The sequence below is a fragment of the Ictidomys tridecemlineatus genome, chromosome 8, assembly GCF_052094955.1.
Source record: "Ictidomys tridecemlineatus isolate mIctTri1 chromosome 8, mIctTri1.hap1, whole genome shotgun sequence".
Classification (NCBI taxonomy): domain Eukaryota; kingdom Metazoa; phylum Chordata; class Mammalia; order Rodentia; family Sciuridae; genus Ictidomys; species Ictidomys tridecemlineatus.
Genome location: NC_135484.1, coordinates 54,805,452 through 54,826,511, shown reverse-complemented (window position 1 = coordinate 54,826,511; position 21,060 = coordinate 54,805,452). Strand labels below are relative to the sequence as shown.

General features: G+C 35.1%; 1 protein-coding gene across 5 annotated transcripts in view; it reads left to right on the top strand.

Moving 5' to 3' along the window:
• Afg1l (AFG1 like ATPase) overlaps nucleotides 1-21,060 on the top strand; it is a 203,010-nt gene that overhangs the window by 152,270 nt on the left and 29,680 nt on the right. For all 5 annotated transcript variants that reach the window (XM_078019531.1, XM_005330144.5, XM_040283168.2 and 2 more), the window contains 2 exons: nucleotides 11,918-11,988; nucleotides 12,245-12,345. In XM_078019531.1, the coding sequence (XP_077875657.1) occupies nucleotides 11,918-11,988; nucleotides 12,245-12,345 (172 nt within the window). The remainder of the gene's footprint in view (nucleotides 1-11,917; nucleotides 11,989-12,244; nucleotides 12,346-21,060) is intronic.

Sequence of the window (21,060 nt, the reverse complement as noted above, 5' to 3'; positions counted from 1 at the left end):
TACATGGATATATTTATTTTACTAGTATTTTGTTGAGGATTTTGTGTTTCTCTTTATACGTGATATTGGTCAGTAGTTTTCTAGTGATATCTTTGTCTGGTTTGGGCATCAGGATTAATCTGGCCTCACAGAATGTGTTTGGAAGTGTTCCTTCCTCTTCTATATAGATTTTTTATTTCTTATTTAGTCAGCTTTAATAGTTTGTGTCTTTCTAGGAATTAGTTTAGTCTATTTAATTAATAAATTAGTCTATTTAATCTAGATTATCTAATTTGTTGGTATACATCTGTTCATAGTACAGGTTATATATCTCTTACTCAAAATGCTTGGGACCAGAAGTATTTCAGGTTTTGGAGATTTTTGAAGTTTGGAATATTTGTTCAGCTTTACCAGTTGAACATCATAATCCAATTAGAGATATTCAATTTGTATTCCCTTATAATCTTTTTTATATCTATAAGGTTGGTAGTAATGTCCCCTCTTTCATCCCTGATCTATTGATACTTCATGAATGAGTTTGATATTTTGAATGAGGGATACTATGAATGAGTGAGCCAGTATTACAAATTTGTAGCTGTATATTATAATCAGCAACAACTTTTTGCTTTATACCCTGTAGGACATAATCAGGTAGCTGGTTTTTAAAGCATTTTAGATGTGTTAAAACTATAAGATTGTGCTATTTGACATTATTTGGATGCACACTGAAAATATTTGTTAATTAACATATTGACTACTGAATTAAAAACTAACTTGAAGTGTTTGAAACTATTTGGAACACCACTTAGAAAGTGGTACAACAGTAGAGCTTGGGGGCAGGAAAGATGGTGGAATGAAATGGACATCATTACCCTAGGAACAGGTATGATTGTACAAAGGTGTGACTCTACTTTGTGTATAGAGAAGTGAAAAATTGTGCTCCATTTGTGTACAATGAATCAAAGAACTTTCTGCTGTCACGAATAACTGATTAGAACAAATAAATATATATAAAAAGAACAACACAGAATGTGACATTAAATAAAAGTTGATCTTGTAAAAAAAAAAGTGGTACAACAACAAAAGAAGTTCATCTTGTATAGACTTCAGTATCAGGTTTCATCAGTCTCTTTAACACATTTTTAATATTCTATTTCTTTTGATAATACCATTCACAGTATTTGCTTTCCAGCAAGTCACATAGTCCTGCTGTCTCAGAATAGATCTGGTCCATAATTTCTAGCTAAACACATTGACAGAAGTATCCAATGACTGTCCAACTTCCCTCATCTAGTAAAGCATAAATAGTACTGTGTATATATACAATATGCCTGTGAGTAGATACTATGTGTATACTTTATAAAGGTTCAAAAGCCAGGCATGGTGGTACACACCTGTAACTACCTTTTTGAGTTATGGAAACTTCCTTCCCTTTCTTTTCCACTCTTACACATTTTCTTTTTTTTAATACTTTTATTTTTTATTTAATTTTTTAAAGTTGTCGATAGACCTTTATTTATTTATACATAGTGCTAAGAATCGAACCCGGTGCCTCACACATGCCAGGCAAGTGTGCTACTGCTGAGCCCCAACCTCAGCCCTTATACCTTTATTTTAATTAATTAATTTTTTTAATGTGGTGCTGAGGATTGAACCCAGTGCCTCATATATGGTAGGCAAGCAATCTACCACTGACCCACAACCCCAGCCCCACATCTTTTATCTTTATTGCTTTAAAACAATCTTTTTTTTTTTTAACTAGCCTTTCCAAAATTTTTTGAAAAAGATTTTTAAAAAAATCTGTCAGGTTGTTTTTCTACATGTTATGTCATTATTTTATTTTGAGGAAAATACAATACACAGAGTTGACAGACATTTTATATGGAGTTTGTGGCTTAGAAGCCGGGTAAAAGGCCTGGAATTTGAGAGCTAAATATGCTAGATCCCACCTTTTGCATTATATACAGGTCAAGATTAATGGAACCAGGCAAATTATTCTCCAGGTGATTGAGAAGGGTGGGAAATTTAGAGACTGAAATGGATCTTTGAACAGTCAGTCAATTAAGCCTTTCAGTGATTGAGAAGATAAATACTAGGACAAAATTCATTCTAACAACTGATTTCGTTACATAAAACAAACCTACAGGATTTGAAATACAACCAAGTTTGTCTTATATTAAGAAACCAACTTAATTTTAGACCTGCCTCCAGCCCCAGATTATGTTTGGTATGAGGACAAAGAGCCATACAGCATGAATGCACAAGGCGTCAGTAGAGTGAGAAGGCTCTCTGCCAGGGAAGTTTGGCAAAGAACTCTAAGAGGAAGGGGAAATTTCTCTGTCGAATCAACTTTGGCTCTCTAGAATAGAGAACATGGAGAGAGAGGGACTGAGGAAAGCCAACCCTATTCTACTTGTTGATACCTTAACAAGCTGTGATTTTTAAAAGGGATAAAGGAGCAAAGTGTGGGTAGCATTCTGTTCCCTTGAGTCAATCCTAATGAAGTGGGAGGTTCTTGAAGAAATTAATTTCCATTTAAATTCATGCGTGACCCTCTTCGAGAAACCTCCAAGTGTTTTGGAATTTTTGTTGAGAATTTCAAATGATCCAGCAATAATAAGGTCTTTTTTGACATGTTCTGTTTCTTTGAGTCTAAGTTTTATGTTGAATGCCTGACTTCAGCTGTAGAATTTTTTTTTCTCAAAATCAGAATGACTGATTTCTTCTCTGTTTATTGATTTAATATGGAAAAATAAACCATGATTCTCATACTCTCAAAAGCAATCAGTTTTTTAATCTAGGGTACTATACTCATAGGATTCCTGTAGGAGTTGATGCCAAATTTCTTGGCAACTAAACAGTGGTTGATTCCAGGGCTTTTCTGACTTAAAAACACAGTGGTACTACTCACCAGAAAATAGAAACCTGCTTTTCCACCAGTTTCTGAGCTTAACAAAAGGAGAGAGAAGTAGTGAAATGGGTGGGTGCATTGTACAACAAAAGAAGTCTGCGCTCTGTTCTGGCTATTTCTTATTCTTCAAAACATAAAATAAAATAAAATAAATGAAGAACAAAAATAAAAAGCATTTGAAAAGAGTGGCATTGCTTTCTCCTCAAAAATGATGTTGATTTTCTTAATGTGGTCAACGTCTGATTACCTGTGGACAGAGTCTCTTTTTGCATGTTATCTGCACAAAGGCCTACTGTACCATAGTGTCCTACTGAAGAGTAATTAGCCAGAGTTGAGCTGGTTCCTGGGAATTAAAGGAAGTCACTTAAATCTTTATCCCTACTCATTTTCTGCCTCCCCTTCAGAGAGAGACAAGGGAATACTACTCATAGCATCTGAGTTTCTTTTGTTTTCTCCTGATCATTATGATGCTACCCTGATCATTTTTTCTCAAGATAAACCTCTTTTTGGTTAAAATGGAAGTATACAAAGCTGAACTGGATATTTGCTTCCACTCAATGTGACATTTATATTCTTATAGCCTCAAAATAAAACTCTGAATTTAGTTTCTTTTTGTTTTCAACTGAAAAAAACAACAACAAAAACAACTCTGTTAACTGTATTGTAACCTTTATGCTTTGACTTTTTCATACATCCATTGTTAATTACAAGATAGCTCTAATTCCTCAGTTTTGCTGGTTAGCCTGGGATATTTTTCAATTATGTTTAATCTGAGTTTAATTTTAACCACAATTTGTATTTTTGTATGATTTATATCCCTGTGTTTTTTTTTTGTTTGTTTGTTTGTTTTGTTTTTGGTTTTTTTTTGCACATTTGTTTTCTGAATGGGCCTATTGCCAACCTCAAGTCTTATGTCCCAATGCTTGATTTTTTTTTTGTTTGTTTGTTTAAACCAGCTGATCCTGGTCCATTTTTAGAGCTTGACAGGCATGATTGTATATGAGTGTAGATTTTTTAATGTGAGATAATGTTATCTTTTAAAATGATTTCACTACTGGACTTACAAGAGGGTCCTAGAATACAGGTTCACTCCTGTTACTCCAGCTTTTCTTCATTATAAATGGTGTACTATATTTTCTTTTCCTGTTTTAAGTTAGAGGCATTTTCTCTGGCTGAAATGTTTACCACAAAGTTGTATTCTTTAAACTTCCTACCTAAAAAATGTCAAGAGATCTTAGATGTTTTGAAAAATGGATTTTCAAATTTTATGTATAATGACATTTTGTTAAGAAAATGTTTCTGGATTAACATTTTATCAATTAAATTATATTTGTATTTTATGCCCCATCTATGTTCAAAATAATTTGAGGCAACTTATGTTGAAGTTATTTATAATACACCCACCAAAATCCTAAAATGGAAAGAGATAGAAAATGTTAGATGTTGGCAAGGATATAGAACAAGTGGAACTTATTGTACACTGCCAGTCAGAGTATAAATTGCTGAAACCGCTCTGGAAAACTGTTTGGCAGTATCTACTGAGCTGAACATAGGTGAATCCTATGAGCAGCAATTCTGTTTCTTGCTTTATACCCTACAGACGTGTATGCATAAGTTTGCCACAGGGGATGTACTAGAATATTCATAGGAGCACCAAAGGGTTTATTATACAAATACTCATTGTTATGGACTGAATTGTGTTGTATCCCCCCAAAATTTCAAAGTTGAAGCCCTAATCCAAATGTGCTTGTATTTGATCTCTTAAAGAGTTAATTAAGGCTAAATGAGGTCTTTAGGATGGGCCCTAACCTAATATAACTTGTGTCCTTATAAGAAGAGGAAATTTGAGCAAAGACATGCATACATGGTAGAAAGGCCATATGAGGACACAGCAAGATGATGGCCATCTGCAAGCAAAGGAGAGAGGCCTTAGGAGCAACCACTTCTGCTGTACCTTGAGCTTGGACTTCTAGCCTCTGGAACTATGTGAAAATCAAGTTCTGTTGTTTAAGCCATTCAGTATGTGGTATATTGTGGTGGCAGCTCTTGCAGATGAATGTGCTCATCAACAGGAAAATGATAACAAATTGTGATATTTTCATACAATAGAATACAGTACAGCAACAATAAACAAACTACTTTTACACACATCAATATAGATGAAACTCAGAAGATAAATATTGAATAAAATAAGTCAGGCAGGGCTGGATTATAGCTCAGAGGTATAGCACTTGCCAAGCCACTCAAGGTCTTGAGCTCAATCCCCACGACTGGAAATCAGTCATTCAGTTTTTAAAAAGGAGAAGCCAGGCACATGTTAATAAGGAAAATAAGCTTATATGAAGCAATATGTACTTTACATTCAAAGTGAAAATGTTTTAGGATTCACACTTAATAACTCCACCAGTCAGTTCAAAATGAAAGGCATTTTCCTATAGTAATATCTACTGGGAATTTGGAAACACATTTTCTAGGATTCCCCAACTTTCCAACTGAGTGGTTGCCCCTAACTCTTCTCTAGTTCTTCATGCCAGAGGACTGCAGGTTTTTATTGGAATTTTAGCCACCCTAAGCAGTACTGCCCACATTGTCTTTCCTCACTCTGAAAACAAGCCCTCGGGTATATCCTGGAAAACGAACAAAGGGAATATATTTTTTGAGTTCTCACGTGTCTGAAAATATATTTTTTTATAATTTTGAAAATATATTTATTTTATTTGATTAATCATTTGACTCAGAATGTGTAATTTAATAATAAAGTTCCCTTAAAATGTTTTAGACACTATTATTTTTTTTAAATATTTATCTTTTAGTTGTAGTTGTACACAATACTACCTTTATTTCACTTATTTATTTTTTATGTGGTGCTAAAGATCGAACCCAGGGTCTCACACGTGTGAGGCGAACGTTTATCACAGAACCACAACCCCAGCCCTAGACACTATTATTTCAAGTTTCTATTATGGCTTTGGAAAGTTTGATGTGAATTTGTTTCTTGACGCTTTATGTTTGACTTGTTTTTTCCTCTTGAAATTTTTAGTTTTCCTGATATTGCATGATTATATTTTATATATATATAAATATCTTGGAATGGAGCTTTTTAATGTTTTTTAAAATTTATTTTTCTTTTCCATTCTTTGTGCTAGCTCATTCATTGGATCCTGCCAACTTAGAAAGTAATAGCTTTCAATTCTAGGATATTTTATTTTTTTTATTCTTTCCTACTTTTCTTTCCCCATATTCTTTGGAACTCCTTGTAGTTAGATATTGATCCTCTAATTTTATTTTCTCTTCTATTTTTCATCTTTTTTGCTCTATTTTACAAAAATTCCAGCATTCTCTTCTAGTTCTTTTCCTGAATTTTTGACTGAGAGCTCTAGTCAGAGCTTTTTCTTATGTCCTAGTTATTCACTTGACCGCAGTATCCTTGTTTGTTTTATGGATACAATTTCTTCTTCTTTCTAGGCATTTTTGAGAGTATATGTTTTCCTTTTGCTTTCAGTGGTCTTTTTCTTTGCTTCTTTCCAAAGACCTTTTTTTTTCTTTCTGTATCTTTGTCTTTTTTTCTTAAGAATTTTCCTTAAATCCCTGGGAAAAAAACTTAGCCATCCATTTATACTTATAAATTAGGTATTAAAAAATGATTAGAAGTTGTGTGTGTGTAAGCAGGGTTTTAATGATTGGTTAGGCTTCACTGCAAGGTGCTAAGGTGGCTAATCAGATTTTTCCATTAGAGAACCCCACTAGCAATACCTGCCAAGTCTTTTGGCTATTCAGTTTCCTCCAGAGGTAAATCTTTTTTTCTCTTTCCTGGGATATACACTTCACTGGTAGTGTCCTAGTTACTGAAGAGGTAAGGGCAGTTGGTTTCATTGTAAAAGATGTATGGTATCTTCCCTGCTTTGTTTTTATTTATTTTGCAGTACTATGGACTGAATCCAGAGGCACTCTACCAGTGAGCTACAACCTGAGCCTTAAATTTTTAATTTTGAGATAAGGTCTCATTTAGTTGCTGAAGTTGGCCTCCTACTTGCAATCCTCCTGCCTCAGCCTCCCAAGTAGCTGGGATTATAGGTGTGCACCACCATACCTGGCCTTGCCTCTTTTATTTTCTTTTAAAAAAATATTTTTAGTTGTAGATGGACACAATACCTTTATTTATTTATATGCAGTACTGAGGATTGAACCCAGTGCCTCACATGTGCTAGGCAAGTACTCTACCATTGAGCTACAAGCCCAGTCCTCACCCCCTTTCTTTTTTTTTTAATATTTATTTTTTAGTTGCAGTTGGACATAATGCCTTTATTTTATTTTTATTTTTATGTGATGCTGAGGACTGAACCCAGGTCCTCAAATGTGCCAGTTGAGTGCTTAACCGCTGAGCCACAACCTTAGCCCCTTACCCCCTTTCTTAATTGTTAAAATTTACCCAACTGGTAAACTTACCAGTTTCTGCTAGACTAGAATTGGATTAGGTATCTTGTTGTACCAGTAGAGGGAAGGAATCAAAGGAACCGATATTGCCTTATTTTCAAACAATGCCTCCCTTTCCAGCCCGACTTTCAGATGTGTCTGGTAGCACCAAACCTTTGAAGAGGTCTTTGTTGAGAACTGGTTTGCTTCATTTGGCCCAGCACCCGGACTCACCTTCCAATTAAAAAAAAAAAAAAAAAAAAGCAAACATTTTTTAATTGTTGATGGACCTTTATGTTATTCATTTAGTTTTATGTGGTGCTGAGAATAGAACCCAGTGCCTCACACATGTGAGGCAAACACCCTACCACTGAACCACAACCCCAGCCTATATTTCTGACTTTTTAACCTGCTCTTCCAACTAAGGAATCATTGCCAGTCTGCTTCTTCTGGGCTCTCCTGATTTTTCCAAGTGATTATCTCAGATACCTTTTCTTCTATAACTTGTCTTTGGGGAAGGCAAATCATCTTCTCTCTCAAGGGGAAGGAAGGGAAAAGACATCACAAAATCTGAACACAAAGGCCAGTGGCCCCCTTATAAAGACCCTTGTGATGTGGGGAAGAAGAGAAGGTGGCAGAGGATGGGTGATGATTGAAGTAGGGCTGCCAGTATAACGATGAGGACATGAGTGTAGACCCAGTTATTGGTGGCTCATTGGCAGTTCTCTCTAGGAAGCACTTTTAGCTATTAACTTTGTGTCTTAATTGCAATGCTAGGACAAGAGGCAAAAGTTGCTCAAAAACTGCATAACATTCCATTGTATGGGTGTATTCAAATGCACTTAACCAAAAATCCCATTCACTGGATATTTAGGTTCTTTTCCACTTTTGTGATGTTAGAAGCAATGTTACAGTGAACCTTCTTCAAGAAGTTAACTATTATTATTCCGTAGGTGAAATCCCTATGTTGGAATAGCCAGGTGTTAACGATATGTGTGTGTTTAGTGCTTTTATTACAGTTTATCTGTTTACCCTGAAATCCTGTACCAGTTTTACATTCCTTGCAACATAAGAGTCGTCGTCCCCCCTCCCTCCGCCAACCTATGTTTGCTACAGGGTATTTTATCTTTTTCCTTATCTCTGCCAGTTTTGGTAGAAGAGTGGCAGCTCATGATTTTTCTTTGCATTCATTATTACTAGTAAGAATGAATGATTTTACATGTGCTTCTTGACCATTGAGCAATCTTTTTATGCAGTTTGCCTGTTCAAGTCCTGTAACAGTTTTTCTGATGGTATATTCAACATTTTTTTTAATCTGCAGGAATTTTTAAATACATTGATAGTATTAATAATTTGCCTTAAATATTGCTACTGTTCCCAATTTGGTACTGCCTGGTTTATTTTATTTATAATTCTTTCTGTTTTACAGAAAATTTATATTCTTTTGTATTCAGATTAGATAAATGAATTATCTGAGTCTCAGTATTCTCTTCTGTAAGGTTGGGATAGTGTACATAAATTAACTGCTATGAGATTTTTGTTCAACAAATGATAGCTTTTGCCATTCTCTTTTGATACACTGAAATAGATCAGAATCACCTAAAATTTTTACTAGAAGTACAAAACATACCCAAAGATGTTTAAACTGGATATGAAATGTATAAGAAGGGAAATTCCAAATCCTTTAGACTGTATAGACAGGAAATTGAATTTTTTCTTCTTTACTTTTCTAATTCTTATCCTTAAAATAAATTTAATGAACTCTAATTGCTATATCTCCTTAAGTAGAAAAACCTGAAGTCTGAGTGGAGAAAGGGGAGGGTGAGAAGAATAATGTCTTCTTCTTCTTCTTCTTTTTTTTTTTTTTTTTTGGTGCCACTGAACCACATCCCCAGCCCTTCTTTATATTTTTATTTAGAGATAGGGCCTCACTAAGTTTCTTAGGACCTTGCAAAGTTGCTGAGGTTGGCTTTGAACCTGTGATCCTCTAGCCTCAGCATCCCGAGCCCCTGGGATTGCAGGCATGCACCACTGTGCCCAGCCAGAATAGTATTTTCTTACAAGTTATTTGTTAAGGAATTTTGAATACTAATTTCTCACAAGGATTTCTTTCATGGTATCCTTTTTTATTTTATATCAATCTAGACACATCTACAAAAGTCCAAAAGCATACATTAGCCCTTTCTGCTTTTCAGACTATATGAAGATGGGGTTCCCATCCTCCAGAGCAGTAGAACTTTAGTTCAGTTGCTTACTTACTCCCTTGAGGCCAAGTACAAGTTGGCATAAATTGTTAACAGTCATAAATGACATAAACTGCTTCTATAAACTATTTTTTAGGCTACTTAACACCAATATTTAAATTTTTTGTTGTAGATAGACACAATATCTTTATTTTTTTAATATATTTTTATGTGGTGCTGAGGATCAAACCCATTGTCTCATGTGTGCAAGGCAAGTGCTCTACCACTGAGCCACAGTCATAGCCCCAACACCAATATTTTTTTAGTTTGTATTTTGTAAATTCTGAGTGACTTTTGGTAGTATTATAGAATTCTTATAAGACCCTGTTACAATAAAATAATTTTGTTATTTTATATAAAATTTCACAGTTTGTGAAATCACATAGTAAATTCACAGATTTTATTTTAGTAAATTCAAAGACTTTGAGGATATGGTCTGAAGATATTCTATTGAGCCACATTTTAATATTTTATTATATTAGAACAAAGGGTAAGAGATCACCATTGAGGAAGTTTGTAAGCTATTGTTATTTATTCACCAAATAGATATTTGGAAACCCATCATCTGTCTTAGTTATTTTTCAGAATTCATGGCTATCCTAAGGAAAGGTTAACTTTTTGTATGTGTGATACTGGCATTCTACAACTGAGCTATACCCTCAGTCATTTTTATTTTTATTTTTTTTATTTTGAGACAGATTCTCACCAAGTTACTGAGACTGATCTCAAACTTGGGATCCTCCTTCCTCAGCTTCCCATATTGCTGGGATTATATGCACACACCACCATGCCCAACCCAAGGAGAGGTTAACTTCTAAAAGCCAGCAAACATTCTGGGTGACTGGCATAATTTCTCTCCTATCCATATTCCTTAAAAAGTAGATCACTTTTTAAATAGTTGTGTTTGTGAACATTCTCATTGCAAGGTGGAATGATTACAAGTGATATCTAAAAACATACATGAGATTTCATGGGCATTGATGTTGCCATTAGCTTATAAAATTTCTTGATACATTTAAATTAATTTTTGTCTATAATCACTTTTCCTGAAGTATCATTTTATTATTTTAATGTAGCTTATTCAATTGTCAACACAAAACTTCATGAAATTCAAATAGTATTACAAAGTTAACCATTGCAAATATTTTTAAGATCCTTTGTGGTGAAGTAGTTACTACTTGGAATACAATAATTCCAAACCCTTCATAATGATAATGTGCTTGCTGCATTTTAAAGAAATTTGCTCTAGAACAGTTGAAGAATCAGTTGTTTATGTGTAAAATGCCAGCCACCTGGTAGGTATCCCCAGGGAGAATGATTTTCTCTAATTTAAACTTAGTCTAAAGAAAAGATAACCTCTTGTATTAATTTTCAGTAAGACTTTATTAAAGTACATATCCAGAATCTAGTTCAGTTGCTTTCAGAACTAGTTAAGAGTGATTTGCCTGTCAAAATTAAACATATTGGCAGGTCATCCTGTCTATATTTGTATGTAGAATTGGAGTAAAACTTACATTTTCACTTGAAGTGTTTTTTTGAACAGTTTCTTTCTTCTAGCAGTTATATTATTTTATTTGACTGTTAATTTATCAACTCATTTAAAAAAAAAGTGAGAGGAAAAAAAGGCCACAGCATTATCACATTTCTATATGTGTGTTCCCTAAACCATATGGTGATTTCTAATTAGAATACAAAAGATTGTGTGATGAGACTAACTTCATAGTAGCTGTGATAGTGGGCATCACAGAGAGAGTTTTTTCTGGAATTTCCAAAAAGGACACTTTTGAGAGAAACTGTGTGGTCTGTAATTGTCCTTATACTAGAAGTCTGATAAAGTTATTGATGTGTAGATCAAGTTGGTATTTCGAAGCTAGTAAAATTACTAGCTTAAATTACTATTAACTCTGGATGCTTGATCCTCACAGTCAGTAGCTTGACTTGATTTTTTTTTTTAAAGCAGCTTCAATATTTAATTTCACATGTACCCTCTCACTAGAGATTTCAAAGGATACTTTGCTCAATGCTTGACTGCCTTGTCTATTTGCTCTTGTTTTGCATGCAAGAGAGAGCCAGAAGCTTTCTTCTCATTGTGTACACATAGTATTAATGGATTTACTCTGCCTGTATCGTCTCATTACTGGAAACAGCTAGAAGCACAGAAGTCTTTCAGTGTATGCAAATAAGGCAGAATCATCTACCTGAGAGTTAATATTCTCTGCTTTTAAGTGTATTCTAAATCTAATGTTTGTATTTAGAGCATAACATCCTGTTCTCTTTTTTTATGGGCAAAAAGCTAAGCAGGCTCAGGCAGCTGTTTGATGTTGGCTTCAAGTGTTATTAATTTCATATTCTATTATTCTTTTCACTGTAGCACAAGTGAAGCTGATGTGGAGGCTGTCATGGATAAGTTGTTTGATGAGCTGGCTCAGAAACAAAATGATTGTACGTAAGTTAATTTCTCTTGAAAGAGAATACATTTAGAACACAATGCCCAATCTCCACTGACCAATTAATAAGTTCCATTGCTGTATATGGGTTGATGCCACGCTCAAGTGGCAGTCATTGTATCAGCATTTTGTCTAATTTATGTGTTGAATCATGTGCTATTATTCATCAAGCTATGCATTTCCTATCTGTAAGAGATGAATTTTATAGTAATTATCCAGACAAGATTGAGTCTTTGTTCATGTTCCCATAGTAACTAGACCAAGGATTCTAAAAGTGCAAGGCAGAGAGCTGCGGCTGAATAAAGCCTGTGGAACCGTTGCCGACTGCACATTTGAAGAGCTGTGTGAGAGAGTAAGTATCCAGGCACGTCCAGACTCATTGGCCTTTTCACATGTTAAAATACTTCATGTTTTCCTCTGCCTCTTTCAGATTTTAAAATACTATTCACAGAGTCAGAACTGTTTTTAAAGTCTCATTAAGGGAAATACTCATCTATATTTGCCATGTGCTTTTTATAGATGTTGGCATGAAATTTGCTCTTAGAGGGGCTCTAAAGCAAAATTAGAAATGCAGAGAGAACTGTCAACTGTTGCTGAGAGCAAAAATAAAATCAGTTTAGGACTATTTTGTAAAAGTCACACATGAGGGATTTTTAAAAATTCAAAGTGAAGTTAATATGTGGGAAAAAGAAAGATGGAGTAATGTCACCTTGTTCTACAAAACGTGACACAAAGAATTCTCATTCTTATACCCATTGCTCATTTGCTATACCATCATATCTGACCTTTTTTTTAGGCCAGGGTCAAAGAAAGTGAATTTCTAAAACCGTGATATCTCTACTATGTCAGAAATAACACATTCCACAAATAAAATACATGCATATACATACATTCAGGTAAGAAAGACTTCACCTGTCCTGGTGGTACTCACTTTAATCCCAGCAACTTGGGAGGCTAAGGCAGGAGGGTCACAAGTTCAAGGCCAGCCTCAGCAATTTACTGAGTCCTTGTCTCAAAATAAAAAATAAAATGGGCTAGGGATGTAGTTCAGTGACAGAGTGCCCTTGAGTCAGTATTGCAAAGTGAAAAAAAAGGAAGATTTTGCAGATTCATTTTAGATATGATATGAATTCTGTCTTTTCACAATTCTGGAATTCTCAGTATTCAGAGGATATTTAGTGTGTTTACTCATGATAAATCTTGAGAGAAACAAATCCAAATTAGATATAACTTTAAGCATAATTCCTTAACTGACATTTAGAAATTATCACTCCAGTTGGCCTCTGATTTATTTAGACTTTTAAGTAACTAAAGAAGAGTTTGCCAGTAAGAGGAAATAGAAAGTATTTATTTATACCTACCAGCCATTTTATGAGTACTCTTCTTGAAAATTAATGACTTAATTACTTCTAACCAGAAGTAATATTTAAACCAGAGAGATGAATCCAATCTACAGTCATTTAGCACTTCAGAACCAATGAAGTTTGTGATCAATTAGGATCCTTTGACAGAATGGTAATACTAGTCTCTGTTAGCAATCCCATTCTGACTGATATAGACTCTTCAGACTTCTACTGGACTTGTCTCATTAAGGTCCTAATAACCTAGTAACTTCAGACAAAATTCTTTCAAAGTCTTCATTCAGGTTTTACTCACTTTACCAGTGAGAAATTCACTTGAGCAGAATCTTGTGCATTCAAAAGACACTTTCTGACTGCAGAAAGGCACCCCACTGAGGAGAAGGAAAGGATAAGAGGGGCCAGGCCAGTGGTGCAGGTGACTCAGGAGGTTGAGGCAAGAGGATTGCAAGTTCAAAGCCAGCCTCAGCAACTTAGGCCCTAAGCGACTTAGTGAGACTCTGTCTCAAAATAAAAAATAAAAAGGGCTGGGGATGTGGCTCAGTGGTACAGTACCCTGGTTTCAATCCCTGGTTTACTTCCACACTACCCCCCCAAAAAAGGAAAGGACAGGAGGATGCAAGGGTGCTCTCTTGGAGCAAATACTGAGCATTTATCTGTATTGTTTTTTATATGCTCAGGAGGCTGATATTCTTTCAGGAAACTTACCATCCAAAAAAAAGGCTACCTAGAACCAAAATCTTCATTGTCTGTTTACTGTATGATGGTGATGGGAAGAAAGTTAATTGGGATTTCATCTTGAAAAATGAAAATAAGACTTGTAAAAATAAGTCACTTTTATTTTATTTGACAAAATGTGGATTTTTAACAGCTATGAATTAAACTCTTAGAATAAACAGTGAACGAATTTGTGTTTATTTTTGGCATAACTTTCTTGACAAATTCTAGGGTGATAAACTCTTCATGGTTTGGTTGTTCAGTCACACAGAAAATCATTTTTATAAAGACATTTAAGGATTTCATCCATTTTCTTGAAATCCTTTAACTTTATGACTATTTGAATTAATTGTTTTGTTTTAAAAACTGTTTTGTTTTAATTAGTTATACATCATATATAATGGAGTATAATTTTTCATTCTTCTGGTTGTACATATGTAGAATCACACCAGTCCTATAGTTACATATGTACATAGGTAATAATGTCTGATTCATTCTACTATCGTTCCTACCCCCATGCCCCCTCCCCTCCCTTCATTCCCCTCTACCTAATCTAAAGTAACTCTATTCTTCCCCTAGCCATCCCCCTCATTGTGATTTTCTTTTAAAGTTTTCATGGTGTCATTATCTCTGTTGATTTTTTTCTTCTTCAAGTTAGACAGATCCTAATCAGTGACTTTTGCATCCATAGATTTGTCCTTTATCTACATTATAATTATGGGATGTTTACTATATCAACTACCTCTGAATAATCAACAAAAGACACTCACATGAGCGTTAGAGTTAGTTCCTAGTATTTAGTTCCTAGTATTAAGCTATGAGCGGTGTTTGAGGAAAGGCTAAATTTTTAAGTCGTCAGTTCTATTGAGACTGTCTTCTTGTTGCAGTGATTTTGCATTTCTTTGCAGCCTTATAATTCTGACAATCCAGATATTGAATATTTATGTGAAGAGGACCCTTGAAATCATTCAACTTCAGATGTGGCCTAAAACTGTTAATTAGTTATAATGATCTTATGAGCCTGGGTAAATACTTGCCCAAAAAAATTCTGTAAAGAAAATATTGCATTCATACCAAGATAAAGAAATAGGCATGTGGTGTGACTGGGATGGTCCCAGCTTTGGATTGCCTAAGTTGGTCTTCTGGAAGGCTTTTGAAGCCCAAAATCCATTCAATGTCCACTACTGATGTTATGGTGAAAAAGACCTTGACAAGGAGTGAATGAGCAGTTTGTAATTATTATTTTTAAGCCATGGCTCTTTCCAAGGAAGAAACTAATATGTTCTTAGACTTTTAAATATATTAGGTAGAAACTTACCTATTAGTTTCATAATAAGGTAAAAGAAGATTTTAACTAGAAGTTCCTGCTGTGAGTCAAAAGCAAAAGACCTTAGGCATTCTGCTTTTTATGTGTCTCTTTCTTCCCTGTTCCAAATGCAGTCTCTAGGGTCTATAATCTTTTAGATTACCATCTAGCTTCTTGGTATCTCTGGGATTCTTTTTTTTTTTTTTTCAAGTCTATAATTCATCGCTGTCATGCTCAGAGAAGCAGTTCCAATGAGGAAACCCTATAGCACCTTCATAATAATAATAGCTAACAGAGCTATGCATCAAGTGCATTCTAAGCACTGTTATGTATTAATTTATTTAATACTTAAAATAGGTATCGTTGAGGAGCCAAGATGTTATTTTCCTAGGGTTACACAGCTGCTAAGTGGCAGAGCCCAGGCTTGAACTCCTTGGTAATTTGGGAGCCAGATTCTGGCCAGTTTTTTTTTTTTTCTTTTTAAATCACTACATGATATCTGAAGATGTTCTGGACAAGTTCTGCTTCAAATCATTAAAATAATTCAAATTCTGATGTGAAGTCCAGTCAGATACTTTGTGAATTTCTACATCTAAGCTAAGCTTTGAGACTTTTGTGGAGCATGAAGCTGGCTGGGGAACAGACACCCTCCAGTCCTGAGAGCCCACCTCTATGCTGAGAATGTTAGCACAGAGCACAGAGCTGTCCAAACCACAAGCCTTTGCTTATCCACTGTGAATCAATACATCTATTGACCCCTGCATCCTCCTGAAGGCTGTGTCTGACCTGTACCTCCAGGATGGGGGCTGTAAGCATTTGGCAGCTTTCATCCTTTTTACTCTTTAATAAAAATGTTACTATTTTCTGTCCCTGCCATGATATGAAAAAGATTGTGAAGTGCTGCATTAGAGAAGTGTGGGTGGGTAAAGGAAAGCATGTTTGAATTGGTTTTTGTTCCCTGCCATTCCCTCCGTATGAGAGCTGTAGTAAAGAAAAATGAAGCTGATTCATCTCTCTGGACATGCTGTGAGCTTTCAGGCTTTCTTCCTTACCTTGGCCTTATTATGTGGCTTCATCAGAGGGTAGTGGAGAAGTCAGAATTATGGTTACTTAAGCCAGCGGTTCTCAAAATGTGGCTCATAGACCTTGAGGGGTTCCTGAGATCCTGATTTCAGATGTCTCTGAGGTCCAAACTCTATGTGAATACTAGGACACTTCTTGCCTTTTTCTTTTTCACTATGGTGACATTTATAGTAATGGTGCTAAAGGAACATTGGGTGACACTGCTGAATCAAGTGTGAACCAAAACTGTGGCAGCAAACCATATTGCATTCTTCATTGCCCATGTACTCACAGTAAAAACCAACAACAACAAAAAAACCCAGTTCCATTTAAGCATATCCTTGAAAAAGCAGTAAAAACTATTAATTTTGTTAAATCTCAACGTGACATTCCTTTTTCAGTATTCTTTGTGACAAATGGGAAATTCCTATAATGAAACACTTATGCCAAATACAATGAAGGTCTTGGGCAAAAGCACTCAGGTCTGTAATCTTTTGAGTTGCAAGCTGAACTAGCCACATACTCCCATCCCCAATCCATAAGATACCATTTTACTTTAAAGACTTAGTGATAGACAAACTGGTTTTTTAGATTTGGCAGACATTTTCTTACAATGTTTGATAGACATTTTCTTGAAAAATGAATGAAGTAAGATTGTCATTTCAAGTAAAACAACTGACAATATTTATTACCAGTGATAAAATTTGAGAAAACAAATGAAAACTAAAATTTTGGAAAACTTGTTGCCTCCATCATGAACTTGGCAGCTTTCCAATTCTTAAATTTTTTTCTAATGACATTAATGGTGATATTAACAAATGCAGTGTTTTTATAATAAGATAACTAAATGTGTTAACATTTGAAAGGTCTAACTTGGGGCTGGGGATGTGGCTCAAGCGGTAGCGCGCTCCCCTGGCATGCGTGCAGCCCGGGTTCGATTCTCAGCACCACATACAAACAAAGATGTTGTGTCTGCCAATAACTAAAAAATAAATATTAAAAAAAAGAAAGGTCTAACTTATTAAATTAATGTTTTCCAATAACCAGTTCATACTCTTTAAAATCACTCAAGACAAAAGACCCATTTGAAATGTGAGAAAGACTAGTGGAATATAACAACTCAAGAAGTATACTGTTGGGTTGGGGCTGTGGCTTAGCGGTAGCTCACTTGCCTGGCATGTGTGAGGCAATGGGTTTGATTCTCAGCAACACATATGAATAAAAAAAAAATAAAGGTCTATCAACAACTAAAAATATATTTTAAAAAAGAAGAATACTGTTACTGTTTTGGATTCTATTTTGTAACTAACATTTTAAAACTACCTCTTGGGCTGCAGATGTAGCTCTGTGATAGAGCAATTCCCTCGCATGAACATGGCCCTAGGTTTGATTCCCTAGTACATCAAAAAAAAAAAAACAGAAAACTCCACAAACTACCTCTTGTTAAGTTTTTATAAAGTTTTAAGTAAACTTTATTTTTTTTAGAACAGTTTTGGAGTTATTGAGAAATTGTGAAGAGTTTTTATCTGCTTCCAAATCTAATTTCCCTTCTTATTAACATCTTATATCAGAATGGTACATTTGTTACAATTAAGGAAACAATATTGATACATGGTTATTAATATAAAGTCTATACTTTTCAGACATTATTAAGTTTGGCCCTTTATCCTTTTTTCTATCCCAGGGGCCCATCTAGGACTTCATATTACTTTATCATGTTTTTTCAGCTCCTATTGAGTGTGACAGCTTCTTAGATTTTTCTAATTTTTAGTGACCTTAGAAGTTTTGATGGGTACTAGTCAGATATTTTGTTGATTCACTTGGAATTTGTCTGACATTTTTCTTGTGATTAGTCTAGAATCATGGGTCTTTGGGATTAGACCACAGTTGTCAAATGCTATTTTCTTTCTTTTGATGCTGGGTTTGAACCCAGAGGCACTCTACCACTGAGCTCTATTCCCAGCCCATTTTTAAATTTTTATTTTGAGACAGGGTCTCACTAAATTGCTTAGTGTCTCGATACATTGCTGAGGCTGACCTTGAACTTAAGATCTTCCTGCCTTAGCCTCCTGTGTCATTGGGATTACAGGCATGCGCCACTATTCCAGGCTCAGGTGCTATTTTCATCAAGGAATCATACTGTCAATTTATCACCACTGATGTTAACCTTCATCAGACTTGTCTGAGATAGCATTTGTTAGGTTTTTCCATCCTAAGGTTACTATTTTCCTCCCTCTCCTTAGGGTTCTCTTTGGAAAAAAACTTCTTGTTGAGTTTTCATGAAACATCAAAGAAGAATATCTGCAATTAATTTGGTGGGGCTAATATAATACTTTTTTATTTTCCAACTGCATATCTAAGGTCAGATTTTCTTATTTACCTCAACTAAAGCAACTTAATTGCAATAAATTGAATGTAGGAACAGATATGAAAATCCAGCTGTTTTCTATTATGCTACACATTAAAGCGATTTGTGTGTGTGTGTGTGTGTGTGTGTGGTACTGGGGCCTTGTGCATGCAAGGCAAGTGCTCTACTAACCAAGCTTTATCCCCAGCCCTTAAAGTGACTTTTAAAATGTGAAACAGTTATTACTTTCATTTTGGAAAATATTATTATTTTTTATAAAAAATTTATGTTATGATAGATTTAATATAATGGTTTTACCATTATTACTTTAAGTGAATAGATAAAGATTTTAAATTTTTCTCAGTTTTAATTTCTAATTCAATAAACATCAAGAAAGAAAACCACGTAAATAAAGGCTCTTTAGATTCTTCAATAACTTTTAAGAGTATAAAGGGGTCTTAAGACCAAAATGTTTAAAAACCATTTGCTTTAGGGTTAAAATTTTGTGAACCAAAAATGAAAGAATCGTTTTCAAAGAAAGCAAGCCAATGCTGAATTCTAAAGACTTAATGAGTAAACTGGCTGTACCTGAATTTTCCTTGTTGAGAAATGCAATTTTTACACCTGCAGGAAATTGTTTCCTCAACCAATAACAGTGCTCACAAGTAACTATTTGCAAGAGCAGTTTGTTTTTTGTGTCTTAAAAATAATGACAGGTAGCCAGGTGTGTTTGCAAAAAGTCTGGGCAGAAAATATATCAGTTGATGCATATGCATGGTATATACATTGCTCACTGTCAACTTCTTGTTTGCTAGCTTTCTTCTTTTGTTCTTAGTCCTTAAGAAAGAAAGTCCATTACATATATGTATTGGCCATCATATATCTATTAATCTTAGTTATATTGCATCAGTTGCTGGGTGCAGTGGCACATACCTATAATCCCAGCAGCTTGGGAGGCTGAGGCAAGAGGATCGTGAATTCAAAGCCAACCTCAGCAACAGCCTCAATGAGACCCTGTCTCTAAATAAAATACAAAATAGGGCTGGGGATGTGGCTCATTGGTTGAGTGCCCCTGAGCTTAATCCCTGGTACCAAAAATAAATGAATTATATATATATATATATATATATATATATATATATATATATATATATATACACACACACACACACACACATACATACACACACACACATATATATATAATCAAGTTATGTATTATTAGACTTATAGCCATACCAAATAGTATTTTTTCCCCCAAAATAGTATCTTTTGGGAGCTTTGGAGTGGTATTTACCTTCTCTTTCCTTTTTTAATGCTTTATTTGCTCTTACTGCAAATGAAACCACTGATTGGGAACTACTTCTGGTTTGTGTCCTGTGCTTGGTTCACTGTCAGAAAATACTAAAGGATGAATAGCTTTTATCCATACTATTTGGCCAAGACTCAAGGCTGAAAGGCTTGATGGTGTTTGGATGCTAACAGTGGTGATTAGCATCAGGGAATAAGGGCATTAATCACCAGAGCCTAGGCAGCCCAGGAGTCTCCCTAGCCCTTTACCTTCCCAGCAGCAAAATTGATCTGTAGCATTGCTGATCTGTGTGTGCTCATCACCCACAAATGCTGACCTCTGGCAGAGCCATGTCCAAATAAGGCAGACAGCCAGGCTGGCTAATGCAGAGGTGATAGGTAGGGCAGAAGTGAGCGCTCAGGTAGGGCAGAAGAAAGCTTAGTAGTCAATATAGATTCTTGTAGGGAGAAATATGAATCCAGTGTCACAAACAAGCCCTAAGTCTTTTGTTCCTTGTTCTTTTGTGCCCACATTCCCAGTCAATATTTAAGATTAAGTCATAGTCTTGGTGTTAAAAGACACCTTTTTATGATGCTGGTCATTTATGTAACCTTTCTACCAATACTGAATCCTCCCTACTAGCCCTGGTCCTCCATTTGTCCAGCTTCTGAATTGTGTCTGATTTTGTCTTGCAGTGCCAATTTGGGGGATGCAGTTAATATGTGAGAAGGAAAGTAGGACATATTCAGATTAAAATTTTACCATACATACCTGGACTTAGCCTATTTCGTATTGATTCTCAGAATAATAAAGATTTTTGGAATAAAACCTCATAATTGACCCAAAACATAATTTGATTTAAAAAGGTAAAATGTAGGGGTTGGGTTGTGGCTCAGTGATAGAGTGTTCACCTAGCACCTGCGAGGCCCTGGGTTCGATCTTTAGCACCATATAAAAGTAAATAAAATAAAGGTATGTGTCCAACT